This window comes from Lissotriton vulgaris, chromosome 8 (assembly GCF_964263255.1).
Source record: "Lissotriton vulgaris chromosome 8, aLisVul1.2, whole genome shotgun sequence".
Lineage (NCBI taxonomy): Eukaryota > Metazoa > Chordata > Amphibia > Caudata > Salamandridae > Lissotriton > Lissotriton vulgaris.
In genome coordinates this window covers 626,077,730-626,097,646 of record NC_141696.1, presented here as the reverse complement: position 1 = coordinate 626,097,646, position 19,917 = coordinate 626,077,730, and the positions used below count along the sequence as shown (strand labels likewise).

The following is a 19,917-nucleotide window of genomic DNA, read 5'->3' as shown; positions in this document are numbered from 1 at the left end:
GGGGTGTGGGAACACAGCTGGCACTATACAGCCACTCCCACTAGGTTACTTCTACCGACCGGATGTGATGACCCCTACAGGAAGACCTGACTACACGACAAGGGAAATTGGTAATAATAGATTTAGTTCCCTGGAACTGATGGATTGACTCCTACCTCCTCTAGTAACACACATAGAGACGCACTCAGACTTCCATGGCACTTGTCCAGAGATGACTTGTAATGAGGATAGATACACTGGGAGGGAGATATTGAGTCCTTCCCATTCTTTGCAACCACTCTCAGATAATATAGAAACCGATGGGCACCCCTCTACCCGAGCTGAGTCAGCTCGGAGTTCCACCTCTGCACCCAACGCCATGGTAGATGAGCTCCCCAATATTAGGATTATATACTAGAACATTGCAGGAATCAGCTCAAACCTGGATATCCCTGACTGGGGGGAATTTATAGACATGTTCGATCTGTGCCTATTCCAGGAAACCTGGGCACTGATAACCCCTCATAGAGCGGGATTCACCTCATTCGCAAACCCCGCTTCCCAGGGCCCTAGGGGGAGACCGTTTGGGGGTCTTTGCATCTGGGTGGGCACCCACTTAGGCTGCTCTGCGAAACTGATTGACACCCAATCTCCAGACATTCTGTGTCTCCTTCTATCATGTTGACGGTCCCAAGGTAGCCCTCATTAATGTGTACTCTCGCCCTACACCAATCACACAGACTTCACAAACGTTGGCCTTGCTTGACACTTTACTTTTGTCCCTTTCCACTTCTGTACATAAAGTTATAGGGGGGGATTTTAATTCCCATTATGAACCATTGCCTGGCATCAACTCTATCACCCACGATGAAGATTCGGTATGGTCCATCCCAGAATGCAATATGTATCCTGCTCGTGGTTGGACCCCCTTAGGGGTGCAACTCTACAAGCTTACAGTCTCCCATTCACTTAGAGCATGTAATGGTAGATTTCCTCTGGATACTCCTGGTAACATCACTTACAACAGGCATGGAAGCAGCTCCACCATAGATTATATTATGGTTAGTGTTGAATTTTGGAGCTGTATAAAAAACGTCTGGGTAAACCCTAGGCCCGATAGTGACCATAATCCACTGGTTCTGGAACTGAAATCTATCGCGGAACATAGTAAAAAACATCCCTCGGAGGAGCTAGTCCCCCATTCCAATTTAACTGTTGCCAATGGAGGGAGAAGGGTTAGATGGACCAAATTTGTACAGGCCGAGGACAAGATTGCAGCACTATGCAATCTCGCCATTCCCTTTCTAGAGAATGCTTTTAGCATACCACATGACACTTATAGCCAGGTCTGTCTCTCCTCTTTTCAGAATATCCATCAAGAATTATGCGGTAACGTAGCGGGTTTCTTTTATACTACAGCTGACTCCAAGGCACGATCTCATAGTACAAATCAAAGGCACAATAAATCATGTGGATTAGCCAAATGTGCCCTACATTTGGAAATCAAAAAGGGAACTCCCTTGAGCATAAGAGCTGCTAGGGCCCATTATAAGAACATTATTGCCGAGGCAAAGCGGCAATGGGATGCGGATAGACGGGAGAATATTAAATCTGCCCTCTATAACAGTGACCTAAGAACTTTTTGGAACCTTGTCAAGTCTGGCAATAGTGAAGGAGCACCAGCAATCGTGCCCAATGTCAGCAAAGCTGTTTAGAGTTGCCATTTTAAGAAATTATACTCCATAGACATCGAAGATACTATCCTAGACCCGCTAGTCGCTCTTGCGATCCCTAGTGCTACAACCGATCTCAGTAGTATAGATAATAACATCCCTCCATGTACTATGCAAGAAGTGGGGGTGGCTCTGGATTCTTTACTGCCAGCAAAGGCCCCTGGCCTGGATAAAATCCCTGGCGATTTGTGTCGTAGTGAACACAAGGTTTGGGCGCCCTATCTATGGGTGCTCTTCAATGCCCTCCTTCAGGGCATGATGCTACCTCCAACCTGGCTGGGAGCAGAAACTGTGCTAATATTCAAAAAGGACTCTCCCTTAGACCCGGCGAATTATCGCCCTATTAGCCTAATCGATGTCTCCCAGAAACTATATGCACGCTTTTTACTGGCAAGACTGCAGTCTTGGATGGAGGAACATCAGATTCTTACACCATTACAAGCAGGATTCCGGTCGAAGGTTTCTACCATCGACCAGGTATTCAGACTGCAAATGATCCCCTGGAAGACTGTCATTATGGAAGGGGGTAGTTTGTACCTTACTTTTGTCGATCTGCGTTCAACATTGTCAGGCGTGACAAGCTCTGAGCCATAATGAGAGCCATGGGTGTGCCACAATATCTATGCGACCAGATCGAACGCCTCCACAAAGAAACATTTGCAAGGGTACGTTTTGGGAAAAGAGGGGAACTAACAGCCCCCTTCCCAGTGGAAAAGGGGGTCAGGCATAGCTGTGTCCTGGCCCCAACACTTTTTTCTGTTTTCCTAAATGGCTTGATTGCTGATTTATTGGCCACAAAAGATCTGGATTCCCCCCGCCTGGCGAACCGTAAGATTCACTTAGGTTTGCGGATGACACACTTTTATTATCCAAGTCCCCTATGGGATTGCAAAGGACTTTGGCAGAGTTTTACAATTTCTGTAAAAACAGAAATCTTGAGATTAATCTCTCTAAGACCAAATATATGGTCTTTCATGCAAAAACTCTCAATTGTCCTCATCCGCAAATGAATGGGATAGCTTTGGAGAGAACGTCCACTTTTGAATACCTGGGGGTCAGTATCAATGACCAAATGGATTGGGGGCCCCAAGTAACAAAAGCAAACCTTAAATTGACACAATCTTCGGGTGGTATTCTAAAGGTCCATAACAAATTCAGTTTGAAAATGGTGGGTCCCCTGGTGGAAATCTATAAGACTCAAGCCAGGGGGGGCCCTCTACGGGGTCAAACTGTGGGGCCATCACATAGAGAATTCACTGGTTCTGACAGAGAACAACTTCTTTAGACGTCTTCTGGGGCTCCCGAAGGGTACACCACTTATCCCCTTGAGGTTAGATCTGGGAGTTGACCCCATAAAGGATATAATTGCCAACCGCCCTCTCTTCTTTTGGCGACGACTCTGGAGCACCCCGGAACTTGTTACCTACAGGGAGGAATTAAAGAACGTCCTGTCCATCTTGGGTGCGGGAAGTTACCATGGCTCCAGAACATTAGACACCTTTGTATTAAAATAGGGAGACCTAAACTCTGGACTTCACCGGAGGATGCATGTCCTCTCATTTCCAAGAAACGACTCTCCCTAGCACTAAAGGAATACAATTTGGTGTGTCTAACAGAGAACAGTCGATTGGGTGCCCTAACTAATGGTTTTTTGGAGGTCAAACATACTTACAAATTTGAACAGAAAACATTCAGCCCCTCATGGCAAATAAACTTTACCTGCAATTCAGGCATGGATCACTGCCATTAAGGGCTCTAACAAACAAATGGAGAGGTATTCTCACCACTCCTTTGGGTTGCCCAGGCTGCACTGAAAAGGAAGAATCGGACCTCCATATTGTGTTATTTTGAGCATTTATAAAAAAGCCAGAGTAAGATGGATTCGGCAATTATGTAATAACTTGGGTCTAAGGAACTACCTAGCAGTATATAGGATCCTGAAATATGACTCTACCGCATTGATAGCTTTTGCTAACTCAAGGCTATAGAAAGTCTCCCAAGCTAGGTTGTAGTAAATGAACTCTTAGGTATGATAAGCATCTTCTACTATCAAATATTTTTGTCATTTGGTGTTTGCCATATGCTTCCCTTCCTACTTTATCTTCAATTTTAATATCTTGTAATATGCTATATTTGTAGCTCGATTTTATTCATACTTTTAATCTGATCGAATGTAAATTAATAACTTAATTAACTTAAAGTAAGTTAATAACTACTGGTATACAATATTAAGAGGATTGTAATTGCATAGGATATGCTGCCAACCTACTGAGAGCTTATAACCAAAACATTGTAGTTTCCTGGAACTCCAAGATAGAGTAACTCTGAATACATATTCTTACTGTAGCCAGGTCAATGATTGCTCACCAGGGAAAGCTTGAAAGGAGTTCATCCATAAACAACTGAAGTAATAAAGTTTAGTCAGTCATGGCAATGGAGAAAATGACATTCACCGTGCATTTTAGGTATAAAAAGGTTCTTAGTGCCTGTAAGTTTTCACTAGAGCCTGAGCGTGAATTGGAACATAGAGAAGCAAATGTTATAGTGTAAACAGGAAACATGAACAGCTAAAGCTACTTGTGGTTGATGTAGCATCAACAATCGATAGCGGACTAACTGAGTTAAAAGCGATGCAGCACGCAGATTCTGCTAGGAGGTCTGTTGATGACGCTGGTAGAAAGTACATTAGTAAGAGAGATCTTTGCATTCATTCATTTTCTTGACTAAAAGGCCGCTAGTGTCAAATAAAATAGACTTATTATGTTTTTAATCACATGCATGAAACATACTTTATGGATTGTAAGATATACTTTGCTACCCACATACAGAACATTAAATAATAAGGTCTATAACAAAACCCCATAGATAGCAAATGAAGCATTACAATGACAAACTGTGAAAATATAAACTGTTTCCACTTTATGTTCTCATTTACCTAGGCCACATTGATAGTGTGCTAAATGAAAAAAAAATTCTATGAGCATAGAAAAACTTTAGAAGAATTAAAATCATACTTGTTTTGCACATCTTGATAGGTACATCTCCCAGAATCTGCACTTGGAATGGTTTCACGGGTCAAGCTTGCTGGCAGACTAATTGTCATTGAGTCTTTGGATGCGGAGTATGAATTCATTATCTTTAACAGAAGGCCTCTGCAAAGAAAAACAGCAGAGAATCAATCACTCATGGATTCATAATGATGAGCAGCAGGATTAAGAGAGAAAGGACGTTATTTAATATTCAGGTCTAGCAAGAGCCAGAATTAGATATGTGCTAGAGCTAATGCAACCAATAAAGATAAACACAGAAAATGGGCAAGAAGTCACTCCTCATAAACCATTGCTTGTTGGATGTGCCATTCACATTTTGGATCAGCCCACTTAACACCCATTTGGATTTGTAACTGTCACTCATGAAGCATGGAGTACTTTAGTTCATCTATGCATGCCATTTCCATGGAGCATAAAGTGTACCATTCTGCCCGTGGATAGACGTCCTCTTTTCTAATGTGTTGAATTCAATTGCAATGAAAGACTGATGCATCTATGCATTACAATGGAGGTGTATTCGTAGGAATCTGGCTTGTTATTTAGTGTACCAAAATTAGGTACACTATGTAGAAAGTCCAGACAACCCTTATTGGCTTTCAGGGCTTAAATTAATAATCCCATATGCTCTCAGTGTGGTAGGGGGGCAAGCAGTTTAGGCTTATCAGAGGGTAGTGTTAAGCATTTGTTGTCCACAGAGAGACAATAAATGAGACAACACTCAAGAAGAAACTCGAGACCAATTTAGAAAAATACCTTGACTTTTTATATAATTTTAGCCACCAAGATCATCGGATTCGGGTAAGTACTTTAAACATTATCACATTTTACAGTAGAAAAAGTAGAAAATTGCAGCCATCAGATATGAGGCATGAGTCTCAAATGCGGTAATGTTATCCTAAGGGAGAAACATTCACTGCATAGACACACCGTCAGATGACTTACAGGACTATTTTTTGGACTTGAGGTAAGTTGGGGCCTAGGTCTGAGAAAGCACCAACAGCTCAAGTATACCTGCCCTGGGCTGTCTGGGTGCAGACTCGCTTTAAGCAGTGGTAGCCCCACTGCTACACGCTAAGGTCAATAAGGGAAAGTACCTGTAAGAAAGAGGCTGCATTGGTGGACTGGGGGACCAGGCCAGCAGAACCCAAGGAGAGTTTTACTCTTGAGGGTCTCAGAACCACCAAGACACCGTTGGTTAACATGAGCCCGGGCTGGGGAGCTCAGGAGCAGAGGTGTTCTGTCCAAGGTGTGTCAGTGAGTTAGAGGCTCCCACGGTTCTTGGTGTACCTGCAGAAGAAGGAAAATAAACACAGCAGGGCCACTCTGTGTGTGGAGCTGGTTTCTCTCAGAATCCCTCGACGTGCAGGTAGGTTTTGGCAGCAGTGGTGTTCTGACTGAACACAAACAAGCTTTGGTGCTTGCAACTAGGTCCGGTACCTCAGGTATTGGTGCTCGACGGCTGCAAACTTGGTAGGGAGATAGATCTGACCTCCTGGAGCACAAAGACGTCTAATTACTACTCCCTTGGTCGGCCCAGAGGTCGACGGATGGTGTACCAGACAGCTGCAGTTGGTGGTTGCTGTTGAAGGGGAGTGGCTCCTATACCCTAAGGTAGATGTTGCAGGGTCGAGGAAGGGGAGACATCGTTTACCACGCATCCATTTCAACGTGGTCCTATTACATCATGGTTTTCACTACGCAAGTCGTTACACCGACTTGCACTGGAGGGCGCTGTTGACTAAGGAATAGTGTAAATTACTGTTTGAAACACATTCCCTATTGTATGTTGACTGGAGTTGGAATAGTAATTCACACTATTCCTAAATCCAGCGCCCTTCCAGCGCAAGTCGATATAACGACTTGCGTTGTGAAAACCGCGATCTAACAGACCGCGTTGAAATGGCCTTCGATGTATCGTCATACATCCAGAGGAAGTGCTAGGCAGACCGCCAAAGCTGTTCCGCTTCTAGAAGAGTCGGGGTCGGTGACTGTCAGGAAAGCAGCAGTCAGGCAGGGTTTTGCACCAAGGTTGATGTTGGTCCACAGTTCTCACAACTTTGGCCCTTCTTTGTCCTTCTTTCAGGCTGACAAATCTGAGTTCCTGATGTCAGGGTGCCACCTAAATACTGAATTCAGGGGCATTAAGTAGAGTGAAGGGTAGTAGCCAATGGGCTACTTGCCCCTGGGGTCACTGTACCCCCTATATGACCGCTTCCTTGTCCTGTGTGTCCTGTGTGTTTCCCCCTTGACAATGCCTGCACCTCTGGCTTGTGATTGAGCACCGCAACCAATGCATATTGGCGATTACTTGTCATGCTTCCAACCCCAATGCCATGGATTTGCATGCTGCCCCCTTCTCCACTGCATGCAGTGTCTCCTTGTACTTTGCTAAGTATCCCTCTAGGAAGGGGGCCCTAACCCAGCTCCTTATCCACTAATTGGGCAGCATGATGCTGGGTCACAGAGGACCATTCATTATGGCATGCTGCCGTTTTAGATAGCTTTTATATGGGAAACAACCTTTACAATGCAACTTTTACATCGCACTACCATTACAACACAGTCATTACATCTCAACATTCTTTACATCGCATGCCATTACAATGCAACAATTACATTGCATGTCACTACAACGCATACCATTACAAGGCATACCATTACAAGGCAGCCATTACAATGCATACCATTACAACGCATACCATTACAACACACAGTACCCTTTCACTATCCAACACTTACCATACTGTTCACCCCCTGGAGTTAGAATAGTAATTTTTACCCCTCCACTATCCAACACTTATCCTACTGTTGCACCCCCTGGAGTTAGAATAGTAATTTCTACCCCTATACTTTCCAATACTTACCATAAATGCACTGTAATGGTATGCGTTGTAATGGTATGCATTGCAAAGGTTGTATGCGATGTAATGGAATGCATTGTAAAGGTAGTTTCTTAAAATGCGATGTTGTGTCATGCGATGTAATGGAATGCGTTGTAAAGGATGTTGCGATGTAAAAAATGCGTTGTAACGGCAAGCGCTGTAAAAGTAAGCATATTTATAAAGTATTGCCCCTGTATTGACAACTTGTGGTAATTACGGCAATTCTTTTGATTCCAATAGAAGCAAAGCCTTGCTTCTTAATTTACTTGACATGAAGGGTCCATACATTTTTTAATAGTTCCAAAATTGGATGTATATTTTGTTTGGTAACATCGATTGGGTAGCACTAAGATGATATCTTGATTTTTAAATACAGACTTGAATTGCTTAATCTGAGACTTGGAACAGTGTTGTCCATTTCACTGGAAAAGGTAAAAACGTTACAGCTATTTACAGCCTAACGGCTAAGGTGATCAACCTTGAATCTGGGGAACTGGGCTCAAGTCTCGGCAATGACGCTGAACATCCTGTGGATCTGGGAAAATCCCTTAATCTCCCTGTACTTAACAAAAAAAATTAATGTGTCCTCATGTAATGCAACTGGTGCTATGTAAAGCGCTCTGATACCCGATTCGGGTCAAGTTTGTGCTATATAAAACTCTGTAAAATAAAATAAATAAATAAAATAAAGCACCAATGTAATTTTTTGGGGCTAAGGTTTTCTTGGAGACTTTTCATTTGAACTTTATAATAAGCACATGCACTACAAAAATGTCAGTTTACTAAGCACTCTTACTTTATTTAATATTATTTGCCCTAAAAGACGTTGGCTCTGCAGGAGGGAATGTCCATCAATGATGCAGAGTACCAGCTTCCAGAACTTTTTTACCAGGTGGTGGGGGGGGGCTCTACGTGTAAAAAGGTTTAGATGGGGGGGCTCAGCCGGCAAAAGTTTGAAGACCTCTGCTCTAGACAAACAAGCGAAACTGGAACTCTCTTGGTGGCTGGACAATTTGAACACCTGGAATGGAAGCGCTATCTTCGGCTCGACCCCGGACTTTGTTTTGGAGTCAGATGCCAGCCTTCACGGTTGGGGAGCGCGTCTCCTCGACCAAGACACTGGTGGAGTATGGACCCATTCAGAGTCTTCTCACCATATACATTTTTTTGGAAATGACTGCTGGTCTCTATGCTCTAATGAGTTTCAGACACTCCCTTCAGAGCAGATCAGTTCTTCTGAAGATGGACAACGTTTCTGCAGTCTCTTATATCAACCGACTCGGTGGTACGAGGTCTGCGGGCCTATCAGATCTGGCCAAGAAACTCTGGATGTTCTGTCTGGAACACAAGATTGCTTTGAGGGCAGAATATCTCCCAGGGAAATCCAATATCTCAGCAGATTGGAACTCGAGATTCCTTCAAGATTTCAGCGATTGGAAACTCAATGTGACAATTTTCAATTCCCTGGATCATTTCTGGGGTCCTTTCGACGTGGACCTTTTCGCCAGCCGGTTGACCTTCCAACTCCCTCAGTATTTCAGCTGGATGCCAGACCCGGGTGCTCTGGCTGTAAAAGCTTTTCTCCAGCCTTGGGCTCCTCTTCCATACCCATATTTAGTCATAGCCAATGCAGTCCAAATACGGCAAGGCTACTTCCCTAGACTCCTAGAAAGTACAACTCGTTCTTTAAACAAACCAAACCTCCAGCAGCCCGGGAATTCCCCCTGCTTTTGTTTTGATTTGTCCTAGAACTCCTGAGAGTCCTGAAAGAACTGCCAGTTCTTAGTGACAGTTCTTAGTGACGTCTTATGTCCAACCTTACGTCAAACACAGCACCTTCCAGGTATAAATGTACCAGCATTTGCCTTAAGCAACACACGGTGGTTTGGAGCAGAGCGGCTATCTACTTACCCCAAAGCCCTGCTGATGCGAGTGTCGAAGGAAGCCGACCCTCCCATTTGACGCACTGAGAGAGACGCTGTCTTTTCTCCTGCCGAGAAATCCAGCTCCAGTGTTTCCAGTCACACTCGCGGGTTGCTGGGAGATCGAGTACTGAGAACGAGATACAAGACCTCCTTCATTCTAAAACCAAGGTAGGGAGCTGATTAGATCCTTAGAGAATTCTTGATTCAGATTCTTGGCAAAACTAACTTAACTTAAACTGCAGCTCACTTACTCCTTCTCACGTACTAGGCTTAGGTTAGGTACACCGGGGTAGGCGTATTTAGAAGCACCAGTTGAGTACGTTTAGTCAACTTTTATCATTGTATGTAATTGTATATATTTTATCCGTTTTAAGTATCAAATGGCTCAGAAACCATATAAATACTTTTACAGTATTATTTCATAATACTTCTTTTACTGTACGCACTTTACTTTATGATAAGTATTGCAATTGTGGCAATTCACTTCTCTTGCATGAGAAAGAGTACTGCTTAATAAATAACACCTTTTATTGAAAACGCCTGTCTCTCTATTTCTCTGCACTCTGGTGATACTAAGCATGCACGATTGACTGAGTGAAATAGCTATCTATTGTTTTCACACGACTCTGGAGATATACTCCTTATTCTGGAGGGGGCAAAGTTGTCATGTTTATGCGGTTGTCAGAAACTAATCCCTTCTTGTCTAAATCAGGACGGTTAACCCTTTCCTGAACATTCGAGAACGTTTCTAGTGACCTCTGAGCTAGCTGGCAAAACTAATTAAGTCTAACCTAGTCAGTAGAGACCAAGATGACCTCAGTCCCACGTCTACACTGCTGTTTATGTTATTCCAATGCGCAGAGCCTATTGGGAATATAGGAACTACACTACATGGCGCCCAACGTTTGGTAAGGCGATAATCTAATGCAAGACACTAGAGTAACTCAGTCGTGCTTTTCACACAGACCCCTTTCTCCCGTAAAAACTCCAATAGACGTCTGGAGTGGGTGAAAGGTAATATCCGCCGAAACTTAGTAGGATGAGAATCCTATGTATTCGCATGCACGATTGACTGAGTGAAATAGCTATCTATTGTTTTCACACGACTCTGGAGATATACTCCTTATTCTGGAGGGGGCAAAGTTGTCATGTTTATGCGGTTGTCAGAAACTAATCCCTTCTTGTCTAATCAGGAAAGTTAACTCCTTCCTGTTCATGCAAGAAAGTTTCTAGTGACCTCTGAGCTAGCTGGCATACCTAATTAAGTCTAACATATTCAGTAGAGACCTAGTCGACCTCAGTCCTACGTCTAAAACTACCGTTTATGTTATTCCAATGCGCAGAGCCTATTGGGAATATAGGAACTACAATACATGGCGCCCAATGTTTGGTAAGGCGATAATCTAACGCAAGATACTAGAGTAACTCAGTCGTACTTTTCACACAGACCCCTTTTCCCGTAAAAACTCCAATAGACGTCTGGAGTGGGTGAAAGGTTAATATCCGCCGAAACTTAGTAAGAAGAGATTCCTATGAAGTTGTCTTTGGTTTAGTCAACGTTGATGGATACAGTGTTCCAAAATATTGTGCACCTAATCTTTGTTTCCTTGAAACTCGCTCTGCAAACTTTCAGTCAGTAAAATGCCGGATAGTGACGAAGAAAGAGATGCTTTGGCAGCTCAACTCTTAGCGGATGACACAACGGTCCAAGATAACGACCCGAATGCTATAATCATTCTGGTCAATATAAGAAAAACCATAACTATAAAACTTATAGAAAATGGAGTATCATCAAGAGGTGGTACAGTAGTATTTGTGGTAGAGGCCCATGAATATCGGCAGACAGAGGTATTCTATTCCTGGATTACTTTTCCAGCAGCACATGCTGTGACACGCGAGTTCCACTACTACAAAATAGAGGATTCTCCAGAGGAATACTCTCCTTTCAAAAAGTTGAAATTCCACTAACATACAAAGAGCACCTGCTCTGGTTTAATGGCGCCCTAAAACATCAAAATCACATTACCAGGCTCGGTCCACTAGGTAGACCAGGAGCCACATGGCCGGTTCTAGCCAGCTACACACCAGATCCCGACATTGAAAAAATGTCAAGCGAAGAACTCTTAGTGAAAATAAAAGAATTAACAAAAGCATTTATGGCCACATGCATCATTGTTGCCGTTTGCGATTTCTTAATTGTGAAAATTAAGGAATCGCAATTAAGAAATCGCAAAAGGCTATGCATTAAGTAATCGCAATTTTTTATGCAATTTCTTAAAATTCCTTAATTGCGATTCACAATTTGTGAATCGCAATTAAGGAATCCCTTCCCATTGATTCCTATGGGCCTAGAGGCCCATAGGAATGAATGGGAAGTCATTTCCAATTTGCGATTAGCTATTTGCGAATCACAAATTGAAAATGCAATTTCAAGGGTGCAGGGGGGGTACAAAGGACCCCCCTCCCTGCACCCCTGAAATATAACTTTAAGTGCATTTTTCACACACACATGCCCCAAGGGCATGTGTGTGTAAAATGAAACTTTCAAAAATGCACTTTTGTGCATTTTTGAAAGTTTTCGCAAATAACCATGAAGGTCAACTTCATGGTAATTTACCTCTCCCTATTTGCGAATTCGCAAATTTAAAATGTTCATGCATTGCATTTAAGAAATCTCAAATTGTGATTTCTTAAATGCAATCGCAATTTTAGAAATCGCAACGATTTCTAAAATTGCGAAAAACATGATGCATCCCAATTTTGTCAATTGCATTCGCAAACGGCCGAAAATTGCGATTCGCACCGTTTGCGAATGCAATTGACAATGATGCATGTGCCCGATAGAGATTTAGGTCAATTAACAATTGACGGTACAACCTACCGACTAAATACACTAATTGAAAATCCTGAAACAACTTTCATTAAAAATAATCTCAATTCTCAAAACAAGAAGTGGGAGGGTAATAAACAAACTACTCCCAGAGAAAAACAGTTTCACACCAGAGGAAGGTCTCCCCAACAAAGAGATAGATCTCCCGAAGGGGGGGGGCAGGTCTCCACAACGGTAGCCCTCCGAAAAAAGATACAACCTTAGAAATAGGGACAATTTGAGAAAACCTGACAGATATCAAGATATTGATACACGTCCCTCTCGATCTTTTCAGACTTCCTCAAAGAAATCGGAAAGAAGAGGACGGTCAGAACATAAAGAAAGCACGTCAAGTCCAAAGACAAGGAACCTGCTCATCAAAGTAAAAAATTACAATTTCCCAGAAAGAAGGTAGCCAGTATTAAAGTAAAACATGCCGAGAATTCTGAGGACACAACTGAAAAACGGAGATGGGGCCCAGACAATGCTAGACAGTGCAGCAGAAGTGACCATAGCTCGCAAGATCCTGATGAATCTTCTGGAGACAGTGGACACGAATGAATATATTCAAGTGGAAACTGCAGACACCTGAGTTAGCGTGCCCCATAAACTATATGAAATAACATTACGAATAGAGGGAGATAAAACTAGGAAAATAAGAGGTCTCTTTTGGGAAAATCTAAAAGTTATGATATCCTTCTAGCAGAAAAGGACTGGCCACCAGAGTTTGTCAGGGAGTGCCCACATGGCGAAGAAATGATTATGCCTGCCTTCTCAAATCACATTCCAATTCATAAAAAATACACATTTGCAAGAAAATGGGCAGTGGCCCAAGCCCCTGCATTATATAAAAATCATGTAGCATGGGATGAGGATTCTCCTCACCATAAAATCCAGTTAAAAAATCAACCTACTGCACAGAGCCAGTATCCTGTTAAGAAAGAAGCTAAAAAACAAGTCAGAGAAATCTTAGATCAACTTGAATATCAGGGGGTGGTTGAAACAAGCACCTCACAAATGAACAATCCTTTGTTTCCTGTCTCCAAGCCAGATGATTCATATCGTCTAGTTTTGGACTACAGACACCTAAACTCCTGCTGTAAAACTTTTGCAGTACAAAACTCACACAGTGCAGCACTAATGAATAATATCGTTCGCAAACAATATAAAACGACATTAGATATTTCAAATGGTTTCTTCTGTCAAAACATAGCACCTGAAAGCAGATATTTGACCGCTTTCTCCAGCATGGGGACCCAAAAACAATTTTGTCGTCTCCCACAGGGATTCAAGAACAGCCCAGGATTATTTTCAGCCTGGGTAACAGAGTTACTACAAATATATGATGATGAGGCATTATCTTATGTTGAGGACATCTTACAGATGATGATCTGGAGACACACTTGAAAAGAGTGAACACCATCACACTTGGGTTCGCATCTGAAGAGTATAAATTCAACTTTAAAAAATCACGAATTGCCCATTTAACAGTCCTATTTTTAGGATATGAGTTATCAAGTGAAGGCAAAAGCCTAGCAGACAACTTCTTAGAGAAGTGTGCAGTACTTCAAGCTCCAAAAACGCTGAAAAACGTACAATCTATTTTAGGTTTGGTGAATTTCGGAAGAACATACATTCTAAATTATGCAGAGAGGGTTAAACCTCTCTACGAACTAATAAAACCTGATTTTAAACCAATTCATTGGACTCAAAAACACACAAAAATTTTAAGATCATTACAAACAGACATGTTAACTAAAACAAAACTGCAAACACGCGCAAACGACCGCAACCTTGTAATCCGAGTCATCCCAGGAAGATGCGGATTCACATACCTGACCTCTAATGAGGGAGAAACGGTACCAATAGCTTACAAATCACACTTGTACACACAAGCTGAAATGAAATTCAGTTCTACTGAAAAAATTCTAACTGCGGTTCAAACTGCTGTAGCAAAAGAAAGAGCCCTAGCCCAAGGGAAGAGAATATCCGTACTAACAGCAGTATCAGCCCTTGAGGCAGTAACAAGACCAGGCATTCTAAATGCTAAAGCTCTAGATCCAAACTGGATACAATGGGAAAATTATCTTGCAACAGAAGACGTGAAACACGCTTTTGATCCGAAAATGAAAAAACTAAAAGATCTGGAATACAAAAATGAATGCCCTCTGTCAATCGAAATTCTGCCTCTCGAACAGTACACCTGTGTAATCTACACGGACAGATTTGCACAACACTACGCTGTGGAAAAACAAATTTACAATGCACGATTGTTAAAGGTCGCTGGCGCTTAGGTGAATTTAGACCGATGGTCACTAACACTGAATCACTCAGAAAATGTACAGCTCAGCGAGCTGAACTACTAACTTTAAAGATGGCGCTTGAAAAAGCTGATCGCGAATTCCCGACACTTATAGTGTGCGATTCACATTACTGCGTCCGATCTTACAATAACAGCATGCAGACCTGGATAAAAAACGGTTACAAAGATGAGACAGGTGCCACAATAAAGCATAAAAAGCTATGGGAACAAGTAGTTCTTTTGCAGAAAGAACTACGAAAGACTCACGTGATACATACGCAGAGTCTTCAACGTGATGGCGTTCACGTTGCAGGGAATTCATTGGCTGACAGAGCCATAGTGGCAGCGGGTCAACCGCCTTCCGTAGCTACAAAAAAGCGTACGAAAAAACAAATAGATGGAGAAACGCTGCTAGCAGTAAAAGCCTCAATGGAAGGCAATTATGTGGCGTTACCTCTAAACTATCCACTCGGCAATACATACATAATTGATGCGAACTCCGTTCCGTTTGCTCAAATCCCTGGAGTGGGGGATAGAGTAATTCCAAACACGAACCGGAGAGTCTTCTTGATTGAAGAAGCACACATGGGATTGGGTCTGAGGCACCAAGAGATCCTGAAATCTCTAATAGAATTACAATCACGATACTGGTGGTCGGGGATGAGTGTGCACATTTATAACTTTTCAATGAATTGTCAGGACTGCAACAGAGATCGCAGTTGTGAACAGGACCAGACACCTTCCCAGACACCTCTATTAGACAGCATCAGGCTATCTATACGCAGACATTCAGACGGAAGAATGCGATCCCATAATTATTAAGACGAGATTCATTTGGATGTGGCCCCAGCGCTCGGCTGACGCCAGAACTGTTATAAAGAGTCTTTATTGGCACATTCGCAATTGGCATGCTACATTCTGACCAGGGTCCTGCGTTTAGCTCTCGGGCTTACAAGGAGGCCATGGCCAGCATAGGCATTGCATTGCGGTACTCTAGTCCATTCCATCCAGAGGGAAATGCGGTAGTGGAGAGAAAAAACCGTGACATAAAGCAATCTATAAAAGCGAGGGTATTAGGTTCGGGTGACGGGTGGGTCAAACATCTAATAAGTGTCCAACGTAGTCTTAATAATCTGCCGAGAAATTCTCTAGGAGGTATCACTCCGTACAAACTTTTGTTTGGTACAAGAATGATCATTCATGATCTCGATTGTCACACTTCACTGGTGAAACAAAAAACTTTTGATATCAAAGATCGTTTGGCTGTTTTACAGGACTTAAATGAAACAAGAAAAAGTCTAAGTAACGAAAAGCAAAAGCCAGCGACCACTGAAGAAAAACCACCTGTCCCAGCAAGACCTGTCTGGATTCCAAAGATTGGGGATCTGGTCAGAGAAAAGATCACGTTGAAGAAGGAATTTGGGCCTTCTTACAGAAAAGCAGTACCTGTCTTAGCTGTCAGCGGAACAAGATCAGTAGTACTACCGCCCCTTGCTGGTAAAAAGGAGAACCGAGTTGTATCAATCAACCTGGTGAAACCACAACCATGTGGCCAATAATAAGTAGTAGGCCCAGTGGACTCCCAAGAAATAGCAGAAGACCAAATCTTGCTACAATCCAAGAGGTTCAAACTGAGAGACTAATCACTTTTGATAAACCTGCAGTGAATAAAAAAGGACTATGCAACAAAGCCATGGACCTTGTACCTCTTGAAACCCAAATTGCAACAGTTCGTCAAGAAAAACCTGTCTACAACGATGTAGCCTCTGACTATACAAATGTAACAAAAGAAAATCCAAAGATAAATGGAAATCCGGAAGCAATTCCACCAATTGAAAGGACTGCATCTGGCTACTTTATCAACTTTGATGACTTTTCCGATGATTCAAGTGAACATGGAGACAAGCCAGCAACAAAGACTTTCAAAGAAAAAATTACAGAGCTCTTTCATCAACTGAGAGAAACATATCTAATTTCACCATGGATTAAATTATAGATTGTGTTAGGTGTACTTTTCCTCCTTCTGTGGCTCATCTTGGTTTTAAGTTTGGGTAGATTTATTGATGGAAAATATAGTACAATGGACACAGCAAGTCAGAACATCAACTTGGTCCTGAAACCACACAGATCTTCTCACATCGAAAAAAGAGAACTATCATCAGTGAACATCACAGCCATCCCTATACCTGGTGGTATAGCATGGGAAAAAACTGACAATGAAATCTATGGCCCGGTCGAGCTCTTGAAATATCCACACCAATTCAAGATCTCCTTAAGTGACTTTGTATCACCTAGTACTTTATCTGATGATTGGGACTTTGAAAATATTAATAATATGATGTCAGGTTTAGAAATGTCAGCAAAATTTACAGAACATGATTATTTACAGGGTTCTTCGAATTATGAAGAAATGTATTGCTTCAATCACTTTGGGCATAATTATATGCATAAATCTGCTAAGCCTAGAAATGTTTTCAGTTATAATCATTGGGAACATTGTCCAACTCCGCCAAAAGGCAGTTCGAAAACATTTTATGAGAAATTCCCATACTTCTCAGGGTTTATTATAACTAATCCAGAAACGTTTTATTTTAAAATGTTAAATAAGACAGGAAGGAAAACCATGTTGACAAATGCTAAACTGATTTATTCATTTTATGAAAAAATGTCTATATTTGGTTTTAAATTTTAGAAAAACAACATTGAGACAAAAACCGTCTGGGGTACAAAAGAATGGCAGGTACAAGGTTTAGAATCATTACTTAGAGCCTGCATGTTCCCAGAACAAATAATGTTCCTGAATGACACCATTCAACAAACAACCTGTCTTGGCCTAGCCAAGATAAAAGATTTAAACAACCCGTCTATACCAAAGCCTATGCCTGATAGAAACACCCCTACAGATGAGGGGTTAGACTTGTCCTATATTTTGAAACAAAACAGAACAGTTCCTGATTGGAACAAATGGTTGATCTGGCCCACAGACACTAATAACTGTCAAGATAGATTCCTGAACAAAGTACAGGGGTTCAAACATAATAGGCCAGACCCAAGATATTCCCAAAGACAACATCCAGGGATAATTACAACATACAGTGTAGGAAAACTATGTCTAGAATGGCTACAGAAATCCACACTACCCGAAATTAAGCAACACTTAACTTTACTTAAAGAAGGTGCTGACTTGCGAGATTTCATAATGGGACCTCGCAAACAGCGTCAAAAACGTTTCATATACGCCGGTATATACGCAGCTTACAATGAAGCTTGGAAATTATCACAAATTGAAACTGCAGAAAAAATACGAGAAATTGATTGTATTAATTTGGAAAATCACTTTCTGTAGTGGACAATGGGTTAACGACTCTGTCCTCCAGAATTTATTCACTGGACAACATAGTATCATCTGCTATTGATATAATAGAACAGGATATGCTAATGTTACAACATGGCCAGTCCCAATTATGTTCTATTGTACAGCTAGGCTGGACGTTACAAAACCTCCGTTCAGGCTACGTGCCATGGCGTCTAATCAACACAACATCATTATTTTCTATCTTTAACCTTACTAATAAACAAATCTCGTTGGCACAAAAAGGAGCAGACTATACGGTGCTGAGCATTGAAAAACTAGAAAGATTACCATTGACAATGTCAGAAAGACCTGTCATTGAATGGATAATACATGGCACCATTACAATCCAGATAACAACGTTTCAGTTTCAATACTGCCAAAAGTATATACCAGCAGGCCTGTATAAAAGGTTGGGTAAAGGATACATCAAATCAACTTGGAATTTACCTTATACACATAGATGTTATAGTGAAGGGAAAAAAGAGGTATTTCTTAGTGGTAACAATTGCAACGAATATCTAAGCGGTACACTTCTGTGTCAAGGTATTAACTTGCATGGAGCCTGCGAAGGTTCATCAAACAACCTTTCATGTCATCTGCACGGCACCCCTGCTACACAGATAGAGCCCTTTTTCAGCCAACTTTCCAACAGTAGCTACGTTATAATAATTGACCACAGCTGTTGTGGCATAATGCCAGGAAAAGCCTATCTCGTGAGCGTTCCTTCCAGGGTCATTTGTTGTATGCAAGTATTGTATCCAAACAGCAATCCAGACATGGAGGCAGCAATATGGCCTTCTGTGAATATCTCTTCTATTCGAATTGATACTTTAAGCAGAATGAAGTCTATTCTTTTACAGACAACTGTGCCTTTAACCTCGTCCAAAGAGACGTATGACCTGCAAGTTGCAAGGACAGTGGCAGAGATACATACCCTATTATCGACAAATTGCCCCGTGCATTTAGTAGAAATGTTAAGCTAAATCTTTTTTTTTTTTAAAAACTTTATTTTTGTCGCAGACAATGATAGTATATAACAGTTGCGCCGACAGTTACAAAAAATCAACGACATTATGGCCAATAACATACTGCTGTGTACACGGCCCTTCAGCCCACAACCCGAAGGCCGGGCGGCGATAGGTGGTAACAAGGAAGCCAGGTCTTGGACCTAGCCATGTAACTGCGCGGCAGGATATTCTAATCCGCTTTTCTTTTTTTTTTCTTTTATACAGACTACCCCCCAACTCCCCAATGGAGCCCCCCCCCAAAACTTCGGCATTCATGACGAAAACATGCGTACACAGGTCGTTCACCTCATTATGGCACTCCTATCGGCAGAAAAAGCAGCGATCATTACGTATATTAGGCATGAAACTTGCAGATACCAAGACACAATTCCTCTCAGGTGTATCCTACATGTGCGTGTGCGGTCAGACACTCCCCTGACTCACTGCCCATCCTCACCCTCCCCACCACCCTCATCCTCAGACCCTGTGTCCCCGGGGGTGAACAACTCCGCACTTGTTCCATCCGAGTCCTCTGCTGCCTCTCCCACCTCCCGCATCATTCTCCACGCAAGCAGGTCGTCCTGCAGCTTCTCATCTCTACGCACTGTTTGCATAAAGGTTTCCTCTGCCAGGGTCCATTCCCCCACATCTCTAAGCCACCGTGACATCTCCGGGGCCCTCTGTCCCATCCATGTGATGGCCACCCTCCTCCTTGCCAGTACTAAAAGCAGTTGCAACATCTTGTAGGACAGATTACACTTCCTGGGCTTGGGGACTAAGGCTAACAAGCAGTGAAGGGGGGTCAGCTCCGTCCG

General features: G+C 42.3%; 1 protein-coding gene across 1 annotated transcript in view; it reads right to left on the bottom strand.

The window, feature by feature from the left end:
* Positions 1 to 19,917, bottom strand: part of C8HXorf58 (chromosome 8 CXorf58 homolog) — a 767,449-nt gene that overhangs the window by 561,129 nt on the left and 186,403 nt on the right. Inside the window, exon 2 of the mRNA XM_086933357.1 lies at positions 4,727 to 4,864. Within this exon, the coding sequence (XP_086789483.1) occupies positions 4,727 to 4,845 (119 nt within the window). The 5' untranslated portion in view covers positions 4,846 to 4,864. The remainder of the gene's footprint in view (positions 1 to 4,726; positions 4,865 to 19,917) is intronic.